Below are 25224 nucleotides of genomic sequence, written 5' to 3'. Positions count from 1 at the left end.
CCCACAGCCCTGACTTGCCTCACTGTCACAAGCCCCCGGCACCATCCTCCCAAAGGGACTCTGCACCCCTCTGAGACACCAACAGCACCAAAGCAGCCACAGACCCCCTCAGCCTCTCGCGCCTGGGTTGCCCTGAGTGTGGCACCCGCGCCGCCCGCGCCCCGAGGCGCTGCTGCACACACACACGGCACTGAGGGAAACCCAGCTGGCCCAGCCAAGCAGCCACACGAGGTGGTGCTGGGGCTGCCAGAGCCTTGTTTTACTGGACAGCACTGTGGCTGTGCACCACACTGGTCTCCACTGGAGCCCAGACAGCGGCAGTTCACACACCCGAGTCCCTGCAGGAGATGATCTCGTACCCCACAGACTGCAAACGTCCACCCAAACCTCTTCTCAGGGCAGGTCTGACACCAGGGACGAGAGTTCCCATCAGACACCTCCTTTCCACTCAGACTGAAGGTCCCTTTTTTTGTGGGGGGGGGGGGGAGGGCTTTTCCCCCTCCGCTCTCTGCCCCCTCGCTCCGGGCTCTGCTCGAGGGGCTGCCCCGTGGGGCCGGCTCTGTGCTCCCTGCTCCCAGGGCCCAGGAGGCTTTAGAGCCCCGTGAGGTCAACGATGGCTTTAATAAAGATGGCGTCATCCCGCACGTAGGAGTTCTTGGCTTCCATGACGGCCACGGGGCAGAAGAGGGGGCAGCCACTGGCAATGTTCATCTCGGTGACGGGGCGCTGGAAGGACGAGGAGCTCACGTCGGGCCGGAAGGCGTCGATGATGTGCTCCCGGTTGTTCTGATCCAGGAGCATCAGCGTCACCTGGGGCAACGGGAGAGATGGGAGTGGGGCTGAATAGAGGTGGATGGAAACTCATCCTGGTGAAACACACAGGGGCTGCCAAGGCCACAGCTACAGCAGAGCAGCACGGAATGGTTTGGGTGGAAAAGCCCCTGAAGCTGCTGCAGTGCCAGCCCTGCATTCACCCTGCCCAGCCCAGCACTGACCCACGGCCTCAGCACCTCAGCTCCACGGCTTTGGGATCCCTCCAGGGCTGGGCACTGCCCCAGCTCCCTGGGCAGCCTGGCACAGGGGCTGACACCCCTCTCGGGGAAACAGTTCTGCCTCAGCTCCAGCCACAGCCTCCCCTGGGGTAACTTGAGGCCACTTCATAGAGTCACAGAATCCAGAATGGTGGGGGCTGGAAGGGCCCTGCAGAGCTGCTGCAGCCCCAGTCCCTGCTAAAGCAGGTTCCCCTGGCTCAGGAGACACAGGAACGTGTCCAGGTGGGTTTGGAAACCTCCTGAGAAGGAGCCTCCACACCCTCCCTGGGCAGCTCTCTCAGGGAAGAAACTTTACCTAATTTCCAATCTAAACTCCTCTGGTGCAATCTGTAACTCCAGGCTGCCCAGGGAGGGTGTGGAGGCTCCATCTCTGAAGGTCTTCAAAACCCTCCTGGACGTGTTCCTGTGTGACCTGATCTAGGTGGGACCTGCTTTAGCAGGGGGTTGTGCTGGATGAGCTCTGCAGGGCCCTTCCCACCCCCACCATACTGGGATTCTACGATCAGCTGCCTCCTGAGCCCCAAAAACCATCCCCTGCCCCAAACTCACACAGCAGCAATGCTCCCTTTCCAAACAGCCCCCCTCCCGCTGCTCCACGCTCTGGCCCTCAGCCTGTGCTCAGCACCACGGGGCAACGACAGCTCATAGTCCTCCCTCCCCTCTGCTGGGCTCTCAGAAGCAGATGCAAAGCTCAAGGGGCACAGCTGCTGCTTTGCCCCCAGCCCACCTTCTGGTTGAAGGGCCAGCGCAGCAGCGCATCGTTGGGCCCTTTCATCACCACGAAGAAGAGCGAGAGGTGGGTCCCGCGCCCGGTGCCGTCGCCGTTCAGGTACACGCGCAGACACATCTTGTAGCCGTACTTGCTCGTGTAGAAAGCTGTCAAAGGTTGCAAAACACACCCAGTGAGTGGCAAAGCCTGGCCCAGCAGGCTCCTCTGAACGCTGAAGGCTATGAAGGTTGGGTGCTGGGAGAAGGGAAGGCTGGTGTGCAGCGTAGAGAGGGGCTGGGGAGCCAGCGGGGATCACAGCCCAGGGCTGGGCAGCGACAGCCCCTGGCCCTTGGCAGGCACAAGGCACCAGGCCTGAAGCTGGAGCTCTGCCTGGGAGCTGGGTACGTCCCACTGCATCCCCACAGCCAGCCCCACTGCTGAAGGAGCTGCAGCTCACAGTAGCACCTATGAGCAGGAACAAAAACACCCCAAAACTCTGTGTGTGGGGTCAGCCCATCCCCAGCACTCGCTGAGCCTCTCTGCATCCACTCTGCACAGAGTGGGCAGGGCTGGGGGCTGAAGGGGCAGGGCTAGGGGCAGCCCAGGCTCTCTCCTCCTCCTCCAGCAATTCCAGCAGCACCCACTCTTTGACACCAATCTCCTGCAGGGTCACAGGCTCTGCAGCTCTAAACCTGGTCATTTGTCCTGTCCAGTGCAGCTCAGAATACATTTCTTCTTGCCCTAACCCAGCAAACACACATAGTGTGAGCTACAGCAGGATCAATCATCCACCTAAAAGCAGGCAACAAGCAGCCTGTTTGCTTCCAGGTTTCATTTCCTAGCCCACATCTGTATTTTTATGCCTGGCTCCCCTTATCCCCAGGCTGGGATTTAATCAGAGCTGCTCACGGAGGAGGGTGGCTCTGAGAAGGATTGCTCCAATTTGCAGCAGAAAGCCTTTGAAGAAGGAGGGAAGTGAAAGAGTCAAGACACTAATTGCTCAGAATCTTCTAAAAAAGACCCCAAAACCCAACCCAAACTGAACAAATCCCACTCAGCTGTGAGGAGACCAGTAGCATCAGCCCATGGAGGGGCCCAGGGAGCCCTTGGGCTGGGGCAGAGGCCAGGACTTGGCTCTTTGTCAGTATCTCCCTCCAAACCACAGCCTATGGAGACATTTGGGTCGAGCAGCTCTGGTGCAGTGCAGGGAAGGGACAGGGCACAAGATTGAAGGTTCTAAGTCAAAGCAAGGAGCTGCTTCAGCAGCTCTGCTGGCTCTGGGCAGAGGAAGCTGCTGCCCTGCCCTGGGGAGCAGCTCAGGGGGTTTCCACTGCTGGTGGCTTTTAAAAGGAAATGCTAATTGTGTGCAGAGTTTCAGTAGCTGTTCAGTTCCCCTTGAGGAGAGGAATCCTCTCAGCTTTTCAAGATAAAAAGGGACTCTGAACAGTCTCCAGATAGAAAAAGAGATTTTAAACATAGAGGTTTGTATCAAATTGAATTCACAGAATCACAGAATGTCAAGGGCTGGAAGGGAACTGCAAAACTCATCCAGTGCAACCCCCCTGCCAGAGCAGCACCACCTAGAGCAGGGCACACAGGAACTCACCCAGCTGGGTTGGAATGTCTCCAGAGAAGGAGCCTCCACAGCCCCTCTGGGCAGCCCCTGCCAGAGCTCCCTCACCCTGAACTGTTTTTATCTGGTGGCCCAGCACAATCTGCTCCTCACAGCACCAGCAGCTCTGTCCACAGCCCTGGGCCTGGGGGGAAAGCTCTGCAGCACACGTGCACCTGAGACAAACACATCTCACTCCCCAGCCATGCTCCCACTCAGCACTGAAATATGGCAGCTGCCAGCCTGGGGAGTGCTTTGATTTCCCTTCTGAAGCCCAGGAGCATCAGCCCTGCCAGCAGAGCCCTGTTCTCCAACAGACACCCGAGCAGCTCCCTGGCTCTGCTTTGGGCTTTATTTAGACACTGTCCTTTGCACTGTCATGCTTCAGGCACTCAAATATAGTTCTGTGGCTCTAATATACATTTACTCCCCCCTTAACCATTTCATTGCTGGTTTGGGTATCTGTGCAGGGCTACTCCTGGGCTACCAGAGCTGCATTCTCCACCATGAGTAAGTAAAAAGGTCTCCTGCAAGCAGAAAAGCACCTTTGAGCAGCAGCTTCAGCTAGCTCAATACTAAAAAAGAACATGGAAAGGGGGACAGAAGAGGAGGAGCTGTGAATAGTCAATGAGGGCCCTGCTGCAGCTCCCAGCCCCAGCTAGGACACAGCAGGCTTTGGCAGGGGGGTGGGCAGTGACCTGGTGAGAAGATGGCAGGAGCTCTGCCCGTGACGGCCTCCTGGCGCTTGCGGGCGAACTCCGTGATCTTCCAGACGAACACCCCGTCGTAGGTGGAAGCCTCCATGTTCCTCAGCTTCTCCTCCATCTCAGCCATGGCCAAGTCCTTGAGGCCAATGCTCCTCTCCAGCTGCCTGACCTGCTCAGAGGGATAAAGGGTGCAGGTGCTCAGAGCCATGGAGTGTGGTCCCATCATGGAGTGGTTTGTGTTGGCAAAGTGCTTGAAGCTGCTTCAGTCCCAGCCCTGCCCTCACCCTGCCCAGCCCAGCACTGACCCACAGCCTCAGCACCTCAGCTCCATGGCTTTGGGATCCCTCCAGGGCTGGGCACTCCCCCAGCTCCCTGGGCAGCCTGGCACAGGGGCTGACACCCCTCTCAGGGAAACAGTTCTGCCTCAGCTCCACTCTCAACCTCCCCTGGGGCAACTGCAGCCCCTTTTCTCTTCTATCACTTATTACATGGGAGCAGAGACCAATCCCCAGCTCACTGCAGGCTCCTGTCAGGGAGTGCTCCTGTCTCCCCTCAGGCTCCTCTTCTCCAGGCTCAACACCCCCCGTTCCCTCAGCCCCTCCCCATCACCCTTGTGCTCCAGCCCCTTCTCCAGCCCCTTAGTGTCTTTCAGCCACCCCAGCAGCCCCTTGGGATGGATCTTCAGATGGTCCCAGAACCAACTAGGCTGACAGGAGGAGAAGTTCAGCATTACAAGCCAATTCACTGAGGCTTCCTTTTGAACCCTACCATTCTTCCTTTTGAATCCTACTGCATCAATACAACCCCCTGCCTGAGCTGGAAACTGCCCCACAGGCAATGGGAGAGGCCTCCCAAGGAGCAGCTGCATTGTCGGCAGCACAAGGAGTGAGGATGGTGGAGAAAACACAACTCAGCACTGTGACAAAGGCAGCCTGAGAAGGAGAGGAACCCACGGCCAGCCATTGAGGCCTCCAGAGGGACAACCACTGCCAGCTGACACAAGCCAGGCCTTTTGGCAGCTCCCCTGCCACAGAGCACAGGTACAACCCATCTGCCAGACGCCCTGGCACAGCCCCAGGCCAACAGCAGCTCCAGGGGTTCAGAGGGTCCAGGGAAAAGCCAAGTGCTCTCTCTCTCCTTGGAAAACTTCCCTGAGGAGCAGCCCCTGGAGCCTGTGTCCCTCCTTCTCTGACAGGGACCTGACTGAGGCACAGCAGAGAATCATTTCAGCTGGCAGAGCCCTTTCAGCTCATGGAGTGCAGCCTGTCCCAGCCCTATCACCTACCAGCCCATTGCCCTCAGTGCAACACCCACCCAGCTCTGAAACCCCTCCAGGGACAGTGACTCCAGCCCCTCCCTGGGCAGCCCCTTCCAATGCCTGACAGCCCTGGCAGCAAAGAAATTCCTCCTCACATCCAGCCTGAACCTCCCCTGCTGCAACTTGAGGCCCTTTCCTCTTGTTCTGTTGCTTGTTCTGGGGAGAACAGACTGACTCCCACCTCGCTGCAGCATCCTTTCAGGTGGTTGTAGAGAGTGAGAAGGTCTCCCCTGAGCCTTCTGTTCTCCAGGCTCAACAGCCCCAGATCCCTCAGCCCTTCCTCAGCTGAGACGTGCTCCAAACCCTTTCCTAGCTTGGTAGCCCAGCTCTGGATCCTCTCCAGCACCTCCATGTCCTTCTTGTAGAGAGAGGCCCAAAACTGGACACAGTATTGGAGGTGCAGCCCCACCAAAGCCAGCAGCATAACCCCAGGATGTGCCAGAGGCTCAAGCACAGCCATGAACAGTATTTCCATTGTGCCTGCAGAGCTGTGGGGTTTCAGGGCAAAGGGGTGAGGCTTTGCCAGCTAATAACATGGACCTGAAAGCCCTGTGCTCAGGGTGCTGGGGAGCCCAGGCCAGCCCTCACACACCTTGTTGCTCAGCGCTTCGATCTTCTCCTGGTCCAGGCGGTGCTGCCGGCTGTAGGCCTCGGCTGTCAGGGACACTCTCTCCACCTCCCGGTTGAGCACACAGACGATGTTCTCAAAGGTCACTGTTTTCCTCTCCAGGGCCTCACATCTTCCCAAGAGCTCCAGGGACCTGGAGAGCTCCGACTCAGAGCACAGAGAGTTTGCTGCCAGCAGTGGGGAGCCGCTTGGTGATGAGGAAAAGGCAGGAAGGGGCTTTAAGTCTCCAGGCCCGGCCTTGAGGCTGAGCACAAAACTCAGCAGCATGTAGAGATGCTCTGCCAAGCACTTGCTCTCGTGTTCTAGCAGCTTCTCATTTTCCACCTACATGAAGAGAAACACATCCCCCACTCAGCAAGAAATCCATGCTGTCAGCCCTGGCAGAACCAGCTCCTCCTCTCGAGGTCACAACATGGTCCTTGAGTTACACAGGGGGAAAAAAGAAAGAGTTTCAAAGCGTGGTCTGGAGCTGGGATTGGTTTGGTTCAGAAATGCTGCAAATCTCATCCACTGGCAAGTGTCTCTCTTTCCCCAGCTCCCCACTCCGCCTCCAGGACTTGCCAAAGGGACTCTCTCAGAGGCAGGTAACAGCACCAAGGCAAAGCATCACATGATCCCTGAGGAGGGATTTCCATGGCCATACCCAGCAGGAGCTGAGAAAGCCAAGTCACAGGGAGGAAGATGACCTGGCCCCAGCTCTGGGCCATGGCTGGACACAGCATAAGCACCAGGGTCTCAGGGCACCTGGGGGGTTCCTCAGGGAGGAGGTTTCACTCCACATGACATTCATTCTCTGTATGTTCTCACTCTGGGCAGCAGATGACGTTAAACTCCATTTGCAAAGGGTTTGAAACAGCCCTTTGTTCAGATATCTGTGTGCAAACACCTGTGCCAACCCAGACAGCAGCAGTTACTTGAACCCAGGAACCAAAAACAAGTCCCAAGACAAAGACCAAGGACGAGCCCTTACCACCTCAGCACATCCCACCACCTCGAATCTGCAAGGCACCCTGGATCTGCCACAAGTCCTCACGTGGTCCCGAAACTAGAAAGGAAGGCAGGCAATGTTAGATTTTGTGTCTCCAGCAGCTCCCTTTCCACCTTGCTGGCATTCAGGGAACTAGAGGTGGTCTCAAGGATTCCCAAGTGTCCCCAGTCACTCATCATTAACCACAAGCTACGATCACACGTGGCTGAAGTGCCCACTATAAGGCACGGCCTTCACTGCAAGGTAAGAGCAGCACTGACACCCAGAAGGAAGCTTTATTTCTCTCTGGAGGGCTGTGAGGTCTCATTTCTCAGCTGCAGATGCAGGAGAAAGAAAACAAGGAGCATAGGCAGGTGAGGCTGCAGCTTCAGGGCTGTGTTCAGTGCTGGGCCCCTCACTCACTGCCACAGGGACACTGAGGTGCTGCAGCGTGGCCAGAGCCGGGCACAGAGCTGGGGAAGGGGCTGGAGCACAAGGGGCTGGGGAGGGGCTGAGGGAATGGGGGTGTTGAGCCTGGAGAAGAGGAGGCTGAGGGGAGACAGGAGCCCTCTCTGACACTCCCTGACAGGAGGCTGCAGGGAGCTGGGGGTCGGTCTCTGCTCCCCAGCAATGAATGACAGGACATGAGCAAAAAGCCTCAAGTTGCCCCAGGGGAGGCTGAGATTGGGGCTGAGGCAGAACTGTTTCCCTGAGAGGGGTGTCAGCCCCTGTGCCAGGCTGCCCAGGGAGCTGGGGGAGTGCCCAGCCCTGGAGGGATCCCGTGGGGCTGAGGTGCTGAGGGCTGTGGGTCAGTGCTGGGCTGGGCAGGGTGAGGGCAGAGCTGGGACTGCAGTTGGCTTTTCCAACTGAAATGATTCTGAGACAAATATGAGAACAAAAAGCCTCCCAGTGCCAGCCTGAGCACCCACAGCCACCCCCACAGACCCTCTGTGCCAGGGCAGCTGCCTCCAGGCTGGCCCTGCCGTGGGAGCTGAGCCCAGGGATGGTGTTTGGACAGAGAAGTGCTGCCAACTGCAGAGACAGCTCCCTCGCATTCCCACACAGTGCAGCACTGATGCTGCAAGCACTGGCACATTATCATCTGGGTTCTGATGTACAGCTCATCATCAGAGAGCAGCAGCCCCTTCTGAACCACCACCATATTCCACATTTAACACCTACATCTGCTACATCAGATGCTGGTGCAAGCTGCCTTAAAACCCCTTTTATAAAAGCTTCTAGGTCCATCTGGCTTCCTTAATGAGTCAGGTTGCTCAGAGTTCCAGCCCTGCAGCCAGTCAACCAAAGTGTGGAGAGAGATAAAAGAGGGATTTGATATTTAAAGACAAGCTGGATCCTCAATGGGAACTCAACAAGCCTCATCTCTGCCAGGCTCCAGCCTGCAGCTGAGCACATCCCTACCCCAAACCCCAGCATGAGGCCTGGTGTTACACTGCTGAACCCCTGGCACCTCTCCCTGACACTCCATCCTCCTGCCCTGCTAAAAAGGCCTTTGGCAACTGCTCTGCTGAAAGTATTTGCCTGCAGCAGGTTGGATGGAGCCAGGTAATGGATCCCATGATGTGACTAATTAGAAATAAGTTCATTTAGCTGCAGATGGGTTCCCTCCTACAACTTCAGCCATAGGTGATGTAGCTGCTTCACACAGGTCATTAGTATCCCAACAACCCGAGTGTGCTGAGGGCCATGGGTTAGTGGTGGGCTTGGGAGTGTGAAGGGAGGGGTTGCACCCAAACTTAAAGGTCTTTCCCAAGCAAAATGATTGTATGATTCTCCTAGCAGCTGCCACTAAAGCCCTGTCCCCACTATGGCTGGTTTTCCGCCTCGCCCCAAGAAGACCAGTGTCAGCCCGTGGGGACACAACACCATGGCAGCAGTTGGATGGATGGATGGATGCATGGGTGGGTGGGTGATACCTTCTCCCTTGGAATCTTCTTCCCACAGCCCTCACAAGTCAGTGGGAACTCAGGGCAGACCTCGTCGTGAGCCTGCAAAAGAAGCGACAGGAGAAGGTTTGGTTTCCTCCAGGAAGCTCTGTGAGGTTCTGTGGTGGGTACAATCAGCAGCAGTGCTTTCATCCTGTGTGCTCTACCCCCAGCCCTTTTGCATGCTGAGTCATCTGTACCCTTTGCAGGTCCAACAGCCCTGGGTGCCTGTGGGTCACAGGATCACAGCATGGTGGGGGTTGGAAGGGACCTTTAGAGATCATCCAGTCCAATCCCTTGCTCCCACCTAGATCAGGTCACACAGGAATGTGTCCAGGTGGGTTTGGAAACCTCCCAAGAAAGGAGCCTCCACAGCCTCCCTGGGCAGCCTGGGCCAGGGCTCCCTCACTGAAACACTGAAACAGTTTTTCCTTATGTTTCAATGGAACTTTTTGTGTTCCAGCTTCATCCCATCACCCCTTGTGCTGTCACTGGATACAACAGAAAGAGGTGCTGCCCCAACCTCTGACACCCACCAGTGAGATATTTGTAACTATTAATGAGCTCCCCTCTCAGTCTCCTCCAGACTGAACAACCACAGGTCCCACAGCCTTTCCTTGTATGAAAGATGCTCCAGTCCCCTCAGCATCTTGGTGTCCCTGCACTGGCCTCTCTCCAGCAGTTCCCTGTCCCTCTTGAGCTGGGGAGCCCAGCACTGGACACAGGACTCCAGATGAGGCCTCAGCAAGGCAGAGCAGAAGGGAAGGAGAATGTCCCTTGCCCACACTTTTCTTGAGGGCACGTTGGGTGCACAGGCCCTGGGTGTCTGGGGGTCCCTCACCCCACTTAAAAATAAGTATTACAGAAGCCTTTCAATTGAACTATTGACTTGGTGGAAAAGATGATCAACAGGAAGCTCCAGTTATGGCTCTGCCAGGAAAACACAGGTTCAGGCAGGTGGAAGGAAGAAAGCCACAGCCTGAGTGAGGTAATGCAAGTACTTTTGACTCTGTAATGGTTATCAGTCAGCTGAAGCTGCCCACCCCTGCTGGGCTGAGCTCTCTGACAGCACCTTCCTGTCCCAACCAGAAAATCATTTTATAACCAGAAAGAAAAGTATTTTACAGTTGTTTTCTTTAAGAGCCTCTGCACACAAACAGCCACCCCTGCAGCAAGAGCATACACAGCTCACCTGGCAGAGGAGCTGCAGGAGCAACAAGGGCAATGTGATCCTCTGTCCTCAGCAGATACCTGGGCCAGTGATACCAGCTAAATCAGAAGGGGGAGCATGCCCCTGCTCTGTGTCCTCTCCACACTGTTTACACCTGCTCTTTATATGCCAACAACTTGTATATGCAGGTCCAAATTCAGGTTAAAAGCCAGAGTGCAGTGAGTGTCCTGCCATGGTGGCAACAAGAGAAACACCTGAAGCATTTATAGAGTGCTCAGCTGAAACCAGATGCCTTGAAGCCTTGGTCACAGTTATCCTTTACTAAAACACATTGCTGTCTTTGTGGGGGGGAACATGCACAAACTTACACACTGTTACCAACATCAGAAACTGGAAAGTGAAACCCATCAGTGGCTCAGCTTTGGCTTCTCAGTTACTCTCTCCTTTTTATACTCTAAATGCATGGCTGGAGTCAACCCCCCTGCAGAAGTGCTAAGCCAGGCTGGGCAGCACTGCCACACAGACACTACTGCTGCAGGAGGAGGAGGAGGAAGAGGCAGTGCCTTCCTTCATCTCATTCACTCATGTTCCAGAAACACCAGACAGCACCTTCCTCACGGCTGCTGGCAGGAGAACAGAGGCTCTGGCTGAAGGAAGGAAACTGCACCGGAGAGGCAGCTATTGCAACAGGGGCTATTTCAGACTCACATCCTCCCATGCCAACATGCTCAGCATGAAACTACCACCCCCTCTGCACTCCTATCACCCAGCACTTATCTTCCATCCCAAGAGGGGACACGTGCCCAGCCTGCAGTGCCAGAGGGAACCTGCCGGCAGCACAGAGCTGCACGTGCGCCTGGGCTGGAGGGAAATGAAGGCACCCAGCAGCTTTGGCTCCAACCAGCACAGGGCCAAGCCTCTAGAGGAATGTTTGTGTATAAACAGTTTCAGGCTCTTCTGGAATCCCCTGTTCCTTCCCCCTCAATGTCTAATCAGATGGAAGGTATTGCTGCTGGAAGAAATCCACCCCCACCCAGGAGCTGAAGAGCAGGGGCTGGTGGTCAGGCCTGATCTGCAGCACTCCACACCCCCAGCAATGGGGCAATCCTCCTGTTTATGCCTTTCCCAAACCCACACCCGTGAGCCTCTGCAGCAAGCACCAGCATTTATGACATTCAGGTATTTCAGGCAGCTTTAGAAAGCCCTGAGTGTGAGTGGTGGGAGAGTGAGAGTAGAGTCACTCTCCCAGAGTGAGCCCATCATGGAATCCACATCAGATGGAGCTCAGAAAGAGGTGGTGGCAAAAGGAGAGTTGAAGCAAAGCTGGGAGACACATCATGGCTCAGACCTTCAGGGCTTCTCGGGTCAGCCCAGCCTTGTGTCCTCAGCCATGGCACAGCTGGGCCCACAGCACCCCACAGCATCCCCCAGCAGGAGCTGGCACCTGCACAGCAGCACCTCGCTCTTCCCACCCCATCAACACCAAAACACATCCTACAGCAGCTGTGCAAAGAGCTTTGTCCCAGGGTGCTTCAGCATTCCCAAGGTGGGGGACTCTGCTTGCTTCATTTCAAATTGCTCTTTTTCAACACAAACTGCCAGTGGCAAAAAACAGCCCCAAAGGCCCAAGCAGGAGACAGAGAGTAAGGCTGGCTACGGGCTCCCACCAGCAGCATCTCCTCGGCCAAAGCATGGAGAGCCTCTGCCTCAGAGCACCGGCAAGAGCATGTCTGATGAAATCAAACGGCAGAGCCTCTAACAAAATGAGCAAGTGGCACTGCCACTCATCACCGAGCCTCATTTGTCACCCTGGGCTCGGCCAAGAGCAGACTGCTGAGGGAGCTATCGAGGCTTGTCTCCGTCTGTGTCCCCTGGCCACTCCTCCACATCTCATCCGCCCTCCCCCCTGGGCTGGGGACAGCAGAGCCACTGCTCATCGGGCTCCTCAGCCAACACCACCACGACATTGAGTCACCAAACCTTGCTTCTCCTGTGGGAAAAGCTCTCAGATGAGCCACTTGCTGGTAGGACCCCTCTCCCTGTCTTTAATTCAGGGTGCAGCTCAGCAGGAGCAGAGCTTCCCCATCACCCTGTCTCGGCTTCCCGACACGCAGCAGCTCCCAAAGGGCCCAAACTCGGGCAGATCCCACAAACCCCTCCCAGGGGCCGGCTTCCAGCACCTCACGGGGCCTTCCCATCTGCATTAGCAGAGCTCATCTGTTTTCCTACAACCCCCTTCCCCCAACTTAGTTTAAATACAGCTGTCAGGATTAGGCTTAAAACCTAGTTTTCCTTCCCAACATGTCAGATAACTCTGTATGTCCCGAGATGAACCTCTGTCTGACCTTATCAACACCCTCTGCAGCCTCCCCCTCCCATCCAAAGGGGCAAAAAAGGGAACTGGTGGTATGAACAGTGAAGGAAAAGATCTATGTGAACTCAGGATGCACTGAGAAAACTGAGAGATGTAGGGAACTGGAGGTACTACAAGGCAAGAAAAGAACTGCTCCAGTGCTGAGGGACCACAGGCTCCTGGCTCTCACATGCTCTGGGACTGTCCTTTTGCTCCAATGGGATAGTTTTGAGCTTCTGGGACCCTCCTCTCAGGCTTTCAGCACCAAAAGGCTTCTGTCCCCAGCCTGCTCAGATTCATCAGGAGACCTATGCATGAGGAGGGGTTAACTGAGTAAAAGGAAACACCCTCCAGCCCCACCACAAGCTGCTTTATCCAAACACCACAAAACATTGACAATATTTAACAGAGTCTGAGAAACCCATTTACAGACCCAGACCTGTGCTAAGCACTTTGATATTCACATGCTTTCTACAGCTTTTAGCACAAGTGCAAGTCCTATCCAAGCAGGCACTCTCTCAGTTTCACATGCCCCTCTGAGACCTGAGCCTTGGTTTTGTCTGAACAGAAAGCAAAACTGAAATCAGTTGTGTGAATTCTTTTGAGGTGAAGCAGCTCAAGCTCTTCAGCCCGGCTGTCCCACTGTTGGTGCCTCAGGAAGATTAGCAAAGGAGAAGTGACAGGCTCCTCTTGATTTGTGAGAAGCAGCCGAGTAAAAGCCTCTCTGGCAGGAACACACGTTTTTCAAATCAGCAAACAATGCATTTGCTCTCAGGGACTTTCCATGTCCTGGCGGAAATAGCTCAGGGAGGGACTTTCCACCATGGGATGTGCACACGCTGCCTGCAACGGCACAGCATGGGGCCAGCACAGCCCCACGCTGAGCCCACGGGGCTGCCACAGCCCACAGAGACACGGGCCACTCTGGGCTAACTCCTCCTTCCTCTCATCAGCCCCTCTCAGCAACACATTCCATTCCCTGAGCTTCCACAAGGCCAGTCAGGCCTGATTAAATGCCACAGCATTTTGGCAGGCAGCTGGGGGGAGAGATAACATGAGCCAGACCTTCCTCCTCCCATTGCTTCCCAGGAAAGAATCAGCTCTTCCCAAGAGGGCACAAAATAACCTCAGCCCTGCCAGACTGAACACCAGCTGTGGTGGGTGAGAGGGACCCCAGAGCCCCTCTCATCACATAGGACTAACAAAAACCCTGATGGCCAAGACCAATGCTACAGCCCAAGCACTCCAGAGCTGCACCTCCTCAGAACATGCTGTTCTAGGAAAGCACCCAATAGGACCTTGTGAAGATTAGGTGGGGGTGAAAAAAAGTAGCTCAGCCTTATCCCTTCAGATGCTCTTCTGCAGTTGTGGGGACCCCAGAGCATCACACACACACCTGCAGCCTTGCACAGGACAGACAGACCCCAGAGCATCACACACACCTGCAGCTTTGCACAGGACAGACAGACCCTGGAGCATCACACACACCTGCAGCCTTGCACAGGACAGAACCAACCCAAGACAGCTCATTGCCCTTTTGAACTTGCACTGCAAGTTCCAGCTCACACTCAAATGCTCACAAGGCCACTCAGGACAATCTCTGGCAGCTGATGACTTCTGCTGAGCTCTGGAGAAGCTCTTGAAGATTTGAGGGGTTTTTTTTTAAACCCAGGAGAAAAAGTTTGGAAGAGCTCATCAGTCACAGCTCAATCAACAGCATTGGAAGCTACTGACAAATATAAATGGGTTTAGTCTACTGGACATGAGCTCACTTACTACAGGCAGTGCTTTGACCACTGCATGAACACATTGGATTCCAGACACAGGCTACCAGCAGAAATTAAAGTGTGGGTCAAACAATCTGCAGGTACCAACAGCCCAAACCTGGAAGCTCAGTAAAACACACCTTACCCTGAAACACAGCTCCCAGACTCTGCTGCACCAGTGTCAAGCTTTTGCTTTGATGTTTATTCGCTCATATGAGTACACCAGGTGCCACTGGCAGATCTGTGAAGGAAGGTTTCACAGCAGCAGAGCCATTTGGCACCCTACATCCCCCCACCTCTTAGGCTGAACTTTCACCATAAAGCAGCAGCAGGTTCTAGACAGCAGAAGGAAGCAGAAGCCTCTCTCTGTGAAGAGACTCAGGAGCAGGGCAGAGAGCTCCAGCCTGCTCCACAGCTGTCCTCTCCCAGCAGTATCCTGAAGAGAACCCAGATGTTGCCCTCCACAGGCCATGGTTACACCTTCTCCTGACACACATCTCAGTCCCTACCAAAGCTCCACAAACCACAGGGCCACATCCTTTACCCAGGGCAAACATGAGAGGGAAATGAAATTTACTCCTCCTATCTCAGGCATGTGGTGGCTCTTCCCCTCCAAGAGGGATGACAAATCTGTCCTACAAGAGCACCAAAGCTTCACAGGTGAATACACACTCACTCCTCACTGCCAATGCATTGTAACAATGCAGATTACCACAGCAGAGGTGATCTGTGGGAAAGCACAGGGCCCACTGCATCCTCAGCATCACAGAATCTGAAGGGCTGGAAGGGACCTGGAAAGCTCATCCAGTGCAACCCCCCTGCCAGAGCAGCACCACCTAGAGCAGGGCACACAGGAACTCATCCAGCTGGGTTGGAATGTCTCCAGAGAAGGAGACTCCACAGGTCATCTGGGCAGCCCCTGCCAGTGCTCCCTCACCCTCACACTGAAGAAATTTCTACTTCTGTTTCTTTGGAACCTCTTCTGTTCCAGCTTGTGCCTGTGGCCCCTTGTCCTATCACTGGCCATCACTGAGCACAGCCTGGCTCCAGCCTCCTCACGCCCACCCTTTATGTGTCTGTAACCATGAATGAGATCACCCCTCAGGCTCCTCTTCTCCAAGCTTCAGAGCCCCAGCTCCCTCAGCCTTTCATCACAAGGGATATGCCCCACTCCCTCAACACACTTCTCATGAGGCACAGTAGCTGTATATATGCTAAAGGATCAAATGCCCACAGCCACAATGAAAGCCTGAATTATAAAGCTGATGGGCTCCTCAAGAAATCCAGGATGCTCATGGCCCAGAGCAGCGGGTGGCCAGGCAGTGACCAGTACAGTGTCACTGCCCTGATAGCTGGCTGGAAACGGGGTCATGGCCAGGCTGCTTTCCCCAAGCTTGTAGAGACAAGCTCAAGAGTTTCCTGTGGAGATAGCAGAGCTTCTTGAAGTTTTCTTGTCTTTTTCAGCAGAAAGGAGTTGGAGATAGCATGGGGAGTTCCTGCCCCAGAAGGGACGTGCTCAGTCCAAATCTGAACTCACTTCAGCACAGCCTGTGCCCTCAGCAGGACACACAAGCTCAGCTCAGCCAAGAAATCTCTCCAGTTTACAACAAAGCCCAGGGAACTTCCAGCTCCCACCATCACTGCCAGGGCCAGAGGACACAAGAAAAAACACCTGAGTCTTCCCCAAACTGAGGAGGAAGCAGAAGGCTACAGACATGGACAGCTTTGCTCTTTACCTCGTACTCTTTAATAGTCCCCTTCCAGGTGCAGCCGGCGTTGATGCAGACAGCGGGCAGACTCTCCACCTCCCGGCGAGCAGCGTTGTCTGGGAAAGCCTAAAGTGGCCAAAAAACCCAAAGCAACCACAGAAATTACAGAGGGGTTGTTGTAGTCTTCACAGAATCACAGAATGGTGGGGGCTGGAGGGGACCTTTAGAGATCATCCAGTCCAAGCTCCCTGCTAAAACAGGTCCCAACTAGATCAGGTCACACAGGAACGTGTCCAGGTGGGTTTGGAAACCTCCCAAGGAAGGGGCCTCCACATCCTCCCTGGGCAGCCTGGGCCAGGGCTCCCTCACTCCAACACTGACACAGTTTTTCCTTATGTTTAAGTGGAACTTTTTGTGTTCCAGCTTCATCCCATCACCCCTTGTCCTGCTGCAAGATACCACTGAAATAAGTGCTGCCCCAGCCTCTGACACCCACCAGTGAGATACTTGTGACTATTACTGAGATAATTACTCAGGCTTCTCTTCTCCAGGCTGAACAGCCCCAGGTCCCACAGCCTTTCCTCACAAAGAAGATGCTCCAGTTCCCTCAGCATCTTGCTGGCCCTGCACTGGCCTCTCTCCAGCAGTTCCCTGTCCCTCTGAAGCTGGGGAGCCCAGCACTGGACACAGAACTCCAGATGAGGCCTCAGCAGAGCAGAGCAGAGGGGCAGCAGAACCTCCCTCACCCTGCTGCCCACACTCTTCTTCCTGCCCCCAGGCTGCCATTGGCTTCTTGCCCACGAGGGCACGTTGCTGCTCATGTTTAGTTTATTATCAGCCAGCACTGCCAGGTCTCTGTCCTGGAGCTGCTCTCCAGCAAGTCACCCTCAGCCTATCCTGGTGCAGGGGGTTGCTCCTCTCGAGTTGCAGGACTTAGCACTTGCCCTTTTAATTCTTTCTCAAGACTTTGAAGCTGGCTCCTCCCAGGCCACTTGACACATCACATCCTCAGAGGTGTGCTGATGGCAAACAAGTCCTTCCCTCAGTGCCTAAGTAGGGCACCGCTACATCAGCATGGCCTGGATTGGGGAAGCTGATGAGTCCACCACATTAATTATTATAACTCTCACTACTGAAGAAAACATTTCCTAGGAAGAAAGGATCCTGTGTTTTAACTGATGCTGATGATATCAGTCACCTTTTTATTTCACTGTATTTTTTACTCACCGAGTTTGTTTCCAAAATAGAAATCCCTTCCTCGTATATTCCCTCCTGGATGCAGCTGGCACACTTCTGAGGCCCAGCACTGTCAGAGAGAAAGATCATCAGCAAACACAACAACAAGAGCTCGACTCAGGATTTAACAATAAAGTCATTTCTGGTAAGTTCACCAAATGAAAGCATTCTCTTATTTTTAAAACACCCCATGAAGCTTCTGCCCACGTGGATTTTTGATCCCTGTTTCTGAATCATTCCTCTGTTCCCCTTCTCTCACTTAAAGGCAAGAGTGAGCCAGAAGGCGAGGAAGCTCTCCTGGAAGCCAGCATGTCCTTCAGTTTCTCACTTTTCGGCACGACAACCATATGGTGACTTTTAGGAGCAAGTTCTTTCAGCAGCTGCGGGGAAAACTGAGGCAGGTGGGCGATCCACCTGAATCACCAACCTCAGTGGCAAAACCAAGCTGGGAGATGCTGGAAACAGCAACTTGGAAACAACCCCCAGAACAACAAAATCAAGTCAGAGATTCCACATTCCCTCAAAGAAGGCCTGATGCTGAACCTCGGAGATTAGGCATAGCCCCCTTGCTCAGAAGGCCCTGAAAATGAGGCTTTCCTCTCTCTTTTTTTACTTGAAAAGGCTTTTTCAAGCCTTTTGTCTCCAGGCTTAAGGCACAGCCACTACCTGATAATTTTCTTCAGGCAGTAGGAACAGTAACGATGTCCACACTGGGCTTGGAACGGCCTCCTCAAGATGTTCTTGCAATCAGAGCAGAGGTATTTGACCTCCAGTTTGGTTCCCAGGATCTCCTTTGCAAATCCAGGCTGGTTTAGATCCAAAGAGCCAGGTGGAGTAGAGTTTGCTGCTGCCATGTGAACGAAAAATTCTGGCTGTATCTCCAGAGCCTGAAGAATAAAAATAGCATCCCTGATTGATTAGAACTGGATGGGGTGTAATGTCCACACAAACTGCATTACTCACAGCATCTTATGCTGGCACCCAAACCCCAACACCACAGGTAAACACATCGATGGAAAGTACAAGCTGCCTCAGTGAACCCAGTGAAAAACAGGGAAAGAAATGAAATAGGGAAAGTTAATTTTAGAATTAAAGGCAGAACAAATGCAGCAGCTTCTGAGAAATCCAGGCTTCTGGCCCAAAACAAGGTAAAAAACACATCCTAAAACTGATCAGGAACATCAACAAACCGTTTAATTCCACCCTTGGGCACCGAGTGAAGTAACCTCAGCCTACCCACGCTTGTTTCCACATCTGACAGTTGTCATAAAGGACCTTCATTGAGCCCAGAGACGGGGGTCAACGGCACACAGACCCCCCCGGCAGCACACAGGGCTGGAAAACAACGTGAGAGCCCCGAGAAAACGAGAAAGGAAGGAGAAGGAAAAAAAGAGACTAAAATACACTGGTTTTAACTGCTTCTGGGGATTTAAAGTCTCGTCGCCCAACTTCACACACAGTTGCCTAAAAATCAAAGGGAATACAACCAGGGTCTTGCTTCCGACTCAGGCTCGCTGGGTTCTGCCCTCCCACGTTAAACTACGAGCAATAAGTAACTTTAAAGAACTCCGGGGTTGTTTAAGCAAGTGCTCCAGAGGGACACGCCGGCACGGGTCCTGCCAGCGGGGCAGAGGCCCCTGGAGCAGCCGGAGGCGCCGCTGTGCACACCGAACAACGAGACGCTGCCGGTTCTCCCCGCTCCCCCGTCCCGGTAAGTCCCGGCCTGGCCGCGACGAGGAGGGGCCGCGGAGAGAGGCGGAGCGAGACCCAGGGGAACTACCCCGTGTCCTCCACCTTTTCCCCTCCTCCGTGTCTCCCATCGTGTGTGCGTGTGTGTCCCGCAGCCCCCGCGGGACCGGACCGGGGTCTGGGGGGGGTCAACACCGAACTCACCGACCGCCTCCGTCCGCGCCCCGCACCGGAAGCGGCTGCCCCCCCTCACACACGCCAAGCCCCGCCCCCCGCCGGCCCGCGCACGCCAAACCCCGCCCACTGCGTGACGTCACGCCTTAACCACGCCCCCTCCCTCGGCCCCGCCCCCGCCCCGCCTGTCACCCCTCACACACCCGCACACACACCTCAGTACCCCCCGACACACCCCCCTCACAGTGCCACCTCCCCCGGCACCCCTCGGACAGACACACACTGCCATGCTCCTCCCCCAGTGTCACCCCCCTCCTCCACAACGCGCCTCACACATCCCCCACACACGCTGCCAGCCCCTTCCCCGGAGTGTCACCTCCCCTCGTCACCCCACGCACGCCCCCACACACGCTCATCCTCCCTCAGCCCGTCCTCTGTCACCTCTCCCCAGCATCGCCCCCCCGGCCATATCTTTGCCCCAGGACACCTGGGACCCCCTTCGCTCAGCCCCGCGCGACCCCGAGGGACAGCAGTGCCCGGAGACACCCTGACCCACCCCTGCATCCCACATCCTTCCACCACGACCCCCCTCATCCACCACAGCGGGGTCAGGCCGGGCGAGAAGCCCGTGGGGAAGAGCACAGAGTGAGCCTCGGTACCCAGAAGGGTTTTGGGGCGGTTCGGTGGCATCGGATGGCCACTCACCTGGGCACAGAGAGCCATGGCCGGCGGCGTGGTCCGAAGCGGCCGCCAGCAGCACCGGGAAGGACGGACGGACGGACGGCAGCGGGCGGGTCGTTGCTTAATCAAAAAACCCCCGAGGTGGGGGAAGCACCGGCGCTCGCCACGCGGCACCGAGGGCAGTGCGAGGTGCTTTTGCCAAGGGAACTGTGTCAGGGAAAGGTCGCAGGAGTTTTAGTGGGGGTCCCCAGCCTGTGCCCCGCGCTGCCAGTGCCCTCCCGAAACTCCCACTGAGGCAGTGCTGGGGCTTCAGGGCTTTACCCCCCTCCCTTCGCCGGCAGCGCTGGGACTGTCTCATTCTCTCCACGTGGGGAATTCATCTGGCACCGGGGAAAATCTTCCCCAGGTCCGAATAAGGGACGGCCAGTCCGGCCCGACGGAGCGGCTGAGGCGGCTCTGCCGGCAGCCCTGGGCAGGGAGGAGCGGGGAGGCGAGCCGGGGCAGATCGCTACGGCCCAGCACGGTGAGAGGGCTGTTGAGCAATGCGAGGCAGCGAGCCCTCCGTGCAGCCCCAGGGAGCACCGGGGAGAGCGGCTCCGGGGCTGAGGCACGTCCCTGGGCACGGTACGCACAGGGCTGGCCATGCCGTGGGCTCACACTGATCCACCAAAATATCTCTCTTCCCAGCACAAAAGCATTTCGGTTGGAAAAGACGTTTAAGCTCCTGCAGTCCCAGCCCTCCCCTCACCCTGCCCAGCCCACCACTAACCCATGGCCCTCAGCACCACGGCTTTGCAACAGCTCCAGGGCTGGGGACTCCCCCCACCTCCCTGGGCAGCCCATTCACAGCCGCACTCGTCCGGGAAAGCGAGGGCAGACCCGCCCCGCCGCTGAAGCTCTCACTGGCTGATGTCATCCAGCAAAGAAAAACCCCTTCTCGGCGCCGGGCGCTTCCCGTGACGCCGGCGGCTGCTCCGGGCAGGAAAGCCCGCAAACGAGCCCCGTGACACCCGGCAACGCGTCCCCCGCCCCGCTCCCTCCCCTCACGGGAATGGGCGCAGGGGAAGCCCCCACTGCCCTGTTCGCCCCGAGGGCCGCTCAAGGCAGCGCTGAGCGTTTCCAGCTCCCGTCCCCGCGGCCCCGTTGCGGGAGTAACGAGAGCGGGAGGTCCGGGCGTCCCCCGCCTTTCCTGCCCGGCTGTGCGGGTGACTCAGACGCGGAGCTGACGGGCTCCATCGCACCCCCGGCTGAGGGCGCCGGGACGCTGCTGCCCTGCCGGGGCTGAGCTCTCCGCGGCCGCACGGACAGCTCACAGAGCGGGGAGCCATTCCCACGCACCCGGTCCCGGAGGGGAGGCACATCCGCGGGGCTCCTACAGCGGCGGGAAGGGCCTGGCAGATAAAGCCCCCGCGTCCTGCACACGCGAGAGGCCTCACCCGGCCCGTGCGGGCGCCGGGGGCTGCGGGTGGCCGGCCGGCGGGGACAAGTGGGCAGAACCACAACAGCCGCCACCGTGTCCGGCCCCACACGGAAGATGAACTCGCCGCCCATGCCTACTTATACCCAGTCCGGCGCTGCTATTGGTCAGCGAGTCTGACAGTGCCGTGAACTGAGCCAATCCCATCCGGAGACCGGGTTATTGGCAGCGACAGCAGCCTCTCAGCGCGCACACGAGCGTGTCCGCCCGCCTCTAGCCTGGCAGGCACACTAGCCAATCGGATAGCCAGCACGTTGATTGACAGGTTTATCCACCTACCAGAACCAAAGACGTCGGGCCTAGGTTGTCGTTAGGCCGAAGTCCATTGGGCAGCCCGAGGCCCCGCCCGCGGCGATGGCGCCCGCCCCCGCTAGCGATAGGCCGCTCTGTCTGAAGGACGTGCTCGCCGGCCTATGAGCGCGCACGGCGGCGGCCCCGCCCCCCCGCGGGCGGGCCCTGGGCCGCAGTCCCTGAGCGGCGGGCGCGGCCCCGGGCGGCGGCGGTGTCGGTAACATGGCGGAGAGCGACTGGGACACGGTGACGGTGCTGCGCAAGAAGGGCCCCAGCGCCGCCCAGGCCAAGTCCAAGCAGGTGAGCGGCGGCGGCTCCCGGCGGGGCGGCCCGGGCCTGGCGCGGCTCGGGGGGCGGCCCCGAGCGGCCGGCGCGGAGCGCAGCGCTCACGCCGCCCGTTTGCTGTCCGCAGGCGATCCTGGCGGCCCAGCGCCGCGGCGAGGACGTGGAGACCTCCAAGAAGTGTGCGTATGGGCCGGGGCCGCGGCGCGGGGCCGCACGGGGCAGGGCCGGCGGCGGACGGCGGGACCCTCCCGCGCGAGGGGCCGGGGCCGGTCCCCAGCGTGTGGTTGCCCGCAGACCCGCAGCTCGGGGCCGCCGGGCTCTCGGACGGGCCCTCGCCGTCACCGGGCTGAAACTGCCGGGTTTCGCAGCTGTTTTGGTGACGGCTGCGGGAGGGTTTCAGCGGCTGCTGGTCCCCCCGAGGCACTGCTCTGTGAAATGGGGGTCTCGGCGCCGGGGGAGGTTGTGGAGATAAAGGTGTTGATCGATAAATGAGAATCCTCGGAGGAGGTTCAGCCAGGGAGTAACAGAGGGAAAGAGTTCAGACTGTGACTCAACGCTGGGACTGAAACGGGACGAAGCTCAGGCTTTCAGCAAACTGAAGCAGAGGCAGAGCTTCCTTAGGAAAGCGATCCGAGACTTGATTAAATTGACTTCTTGGTGCTGCCACGTACCTGAGCAGACCTGGTTGAAGTTCAAGTCGGAAACCCCACCCCTGTGGTAGCACAAAGGTGCAGGTCTGCAGCGTGCTTGGAATAGCCAGTCCCTGAGCACAAGGAGCTCCTGTCTGTCAGGAGCAAAGTGCAGGGGTGAGGTGTGAGAAGGGGAGGGCTCTGTGAGGACAGGGGGTGGGGAAAGGCAGGCCCTGCGTGGGGTCAGGGTTACTGTTGGGATCTGGGGCAGCTGCTGGCTTACCAAAAGCACTTGGGATCTTTCTTGTTTTGGTACAGCTCTGAGCCTTATTTTATTTGTCCTTGGTGTTTGCTTTGGTTCTGTTCTTGCTTTGGATAACAGGGGCAGCAGGCCAAAACAAACAACACTTCATTACAAAGAACACGGCCAAGCTCGACCGGGAGACAGAAGAGCTGCACCATGACCGGGTTCCGCTGGAGGTGGGCAAAGTGATCCAGCAGGGCCGGCAGAGCAAGGGCATGACACAGAAGGACTTGGCCACGGTGAGGCACAGCCCAGCCCTGGGGTCCCATCCCCAGGCAGTGTTCTCTGTCTGACAGCTGGTGCAGGGATTTACCTGTGAGGCCCTCAAACACCTGCATGGAGATGAAGCATTGCTGCTGAGCTGGGAGGAGGCTCATTTTTCTCTCTCACAGAATCCCAGTGTGGTGGGGATGGGAAGGGCTCTGCAGAGATCATCCAGCACAACTAAAGCACGTTCCCCTCCATCAGGGGGCACAGGAATGTGTCCAAGTGGGTTTGGAAACCTCCTGAGAAGGAGCCTCCACACCCTCCCTGGGCAGCCTGGGCCATGGCTCCCTCACCTCAGCACCAAAGGACTTTCTCCTCCTGTGCCAGTGGAACTTTTTGTGTTCCAGCTTGTGTCCATCACCCCTTGTCCTGTCACTGGATACTACAGGAAAAAGTGTCCCCCCCATCCTCCTGACACCCACCCTTAGGTGTTACCAGTGTTGATGAGGTCCCCTCAGCCTTCTCTTCTCCAGGCTGAGCAGCCCCAGGTCCCACAGCCTTTCCTCATCAGGAAGTTGCTCCAGTCCTCTCAGCATCTTGGTGCATTAGCTTCTCTCCAGCAGTTCCCTGTCCCTCTGGAGCTGGGGAGCCCAGAACTGGACACAGGACTCCAGATGAGGCCTCACCAGGGCAGAGAAGCTCCCTTGACCTGCTGCCCACACTCTTCTTTATGCCCCTCAGGATGCCATTGGCCTTGCCAACAAGGGTGTATAGCTCCTCTCCACAAAGCTGCTCTCCAGCAGGTCACCCCCAGCACCAGTGTGAGAGCTTTGGTGCCCTCTGGCCTGACAGGGGGTTCTGAGGGTCCTGCTGTGGTAGGAGCAGCAGTTCCCAGAGTCACCAGTGAGGCTGAGGGAAGGAGGAGGTGTCCAGGGAGCGGGGTTCACCATCTCTGTCATCCTCAAATGGTGGGGGGAGGCACTGGCAGCAGTGCCCTGAGCCTGGAGACTCAGGTTGTGTGCTGGGAGCTCTGGGGTCTGTGCTGAGTGCCTGAAACCCACCTTATCTTCCCAGAAAATCAACGAGAAACCCCAGGTTATCGCTGACTACGAGTCGGGCAGAGCCATCCCCAACAACCAGGTGATGGGCAAGATCGAGAGAGCCATTGGTAAGTGCAGAGGAACCTTCCAGAGCAGGCAGGGCCCTCGCTGCCCCAAGGGCCTTGAAGGCCTTTCCATCCTCAGTGGGGCTGTACCATTGCTGAGCCCTGCGCTGGGAACACAGATCTGCGGCTGCAGCCAGCGCTCAGAGCTCTCAGCCTCCCTTGTCCTTCATCCCTGTGTCCTGGGGTCTGTCCCAGGTGCTCCCCTGCAGCTGCTGGCTGCTCCCTGGGGCTGGGTTGTGTAGCAAAGGGCTCAGTGCACACGAGGAACTAGAGCTGTGGCTGCAACTAGTCTGGTGCTGCCAGGGACCAACCTGGCACTGCTGGGGACTGGTGTTGGGTTCTCCCTCAGGTTCCTCCCCCTCTTCCTTACAGCCAAAGCTTGAGGGCATCAAGTGATGGGGTGAGGCTGGGCACAGCTCATGGCACCTGTCTCCTGTCTCATTCCAGGCCTTAAACTGCGTGGGAAGGACATTGGGAAGCCGCTGGAGACCGGCCCCAAAGGGAAGTGACACCAAAGCCTCGAAATCAGTTTGTCCCGACTGATCTCGCCCGGCGGCTCCTGGCCGGCCCCGCTCCTGTCCCACCCTGCTGACCCACAGGGGCTTCAGCCTTGCTTTTGGGGAGGGGGATCTGCCCACTCTGTACCTGCTGTAAAAAGGCATCCCTTAAAGAAGCCATTTTCCTCACCTTTTTTTTTGGTTTTCCTTCCTCCTTTGCAGAGATCGAGGAACCAAATCCCTCCCCCCACACCCACCGCAGCCTCTGCCTGGCCAGAGGCAGCTGCCCTGGGGCCCTCGGGGCAACTTGATGGGCTTAGTGGGAGCTCAGAGGGGGGGGGAATGGGGGGCCCGTGGCCTCCAGAGCCCCCGGCAGGGAGGGAGAGCTCGAGCCGTGTCCCCGCGGGGCCGTGCCCGGGGGGGTTTGTTCCCGCCAGGCGCTTTTAAAGGTCTCTAATAAAGGCTGATGCTCTGCAGCTGCGCGGGGGAGTCACCGCCTGGTACCCGCAGGAAGGGGCGGGCGGGTGGGCGTGATGAGCCGCAGCCCCTCGGCCTCCTGGGCGCGGGAGTGGCCGGTGCTGCCTCCTGGGCTGTCTGCCCACGCCTGGGACTGCAGCTCTGGCTCGCAGCCCAGATGCTGTGGCTGTCTCT

At 57.1% G+C, this 25224-nt stretch overlaps 2 protein-coding genes across 3 annotated transcripts; one reads left to right on the top strand and one right to left on the bottom strand.

The window, feature by feature from the left end:
* Window positions 1–191: 191 nt before the first annotated feature.
* Window positions 192–21234, bottom strand: TRAF2 (TNF receptor associated factor 2). Of its 2 annotated transcripts, XM_062011662.1 has the most exons (11): window positions 21057–21234; window positions 19743–19925; window positions 17841–18061; window positions 17166–17244; window positions 15966–16064; window positions 8931–9002; window positions 6997–7071; window positions 5991–6350; window positions 4072–4249; window positions 1780–1928; window positions 192–810 (listed from the first exon to the last, which is right to left on the bottom strand). In XM_062011662.1, exons 2-11 carry the CDS (start codon window positions 19758–19760, stop codon window positions 592–594), a joined length of 1470 nt encoding a protein of 489 aa, XP_061867646.1. In that variant the 5' UTR covers window positions 19761–19925; window positions 21057–21234; the 3' UTR covers window positions 192–591. The 2 variants fall into 2 exon arrangements, with proteins under 2 accessions (XP_061867646.1, XP_061867647.1); XM_062011663.1 differs by lacking the exons at window positions 19743–19925; window positions 21057–21234 and adding an exon at window positions 19068–19107.
* Window positions 21235–21643: 409 nt separating this feature from the next.
* Window positions 21644–24762, top strand: EDF1 (endothelial differentiation related factor 1). Its single transcript, XM_062011841.1, has 5 exons — window positions 21644–21786; window positions 21899–21950; window positions 22783–22943; window positions 23986–24079; window positions 24524–24762. The coding sequence occupies exons 1-5, from the start codon at window positions 21709–21711 to the stop codon at window positions 24583–24585; spliced, it is 447 nt and encodes a 148-aa protein (XP_061867825.1). The 5' UTR covers window positions 21644–21708; the 3' UTR covers window positions 24586–24762.
* Window positions 24763–25224: the final 462 nt, after the last annotated feature.

Source organism: Colius striatus, chromosome 19, assembly GCF_028858725.1.
Source record: "Colius striatus isolate bColStr4 chromosome 19, bColStr4.1.hap1, whole genome shotgun sequence".
Taxonomy (NCBI): Eukaryota; Metazoa; Chordata; class Aves; order Coliiformes; family Coliidae; genus Colius; species Colius striatus.
This window is presented reverse-complemented; position numbering and strand designations above follow the sequence as displayed.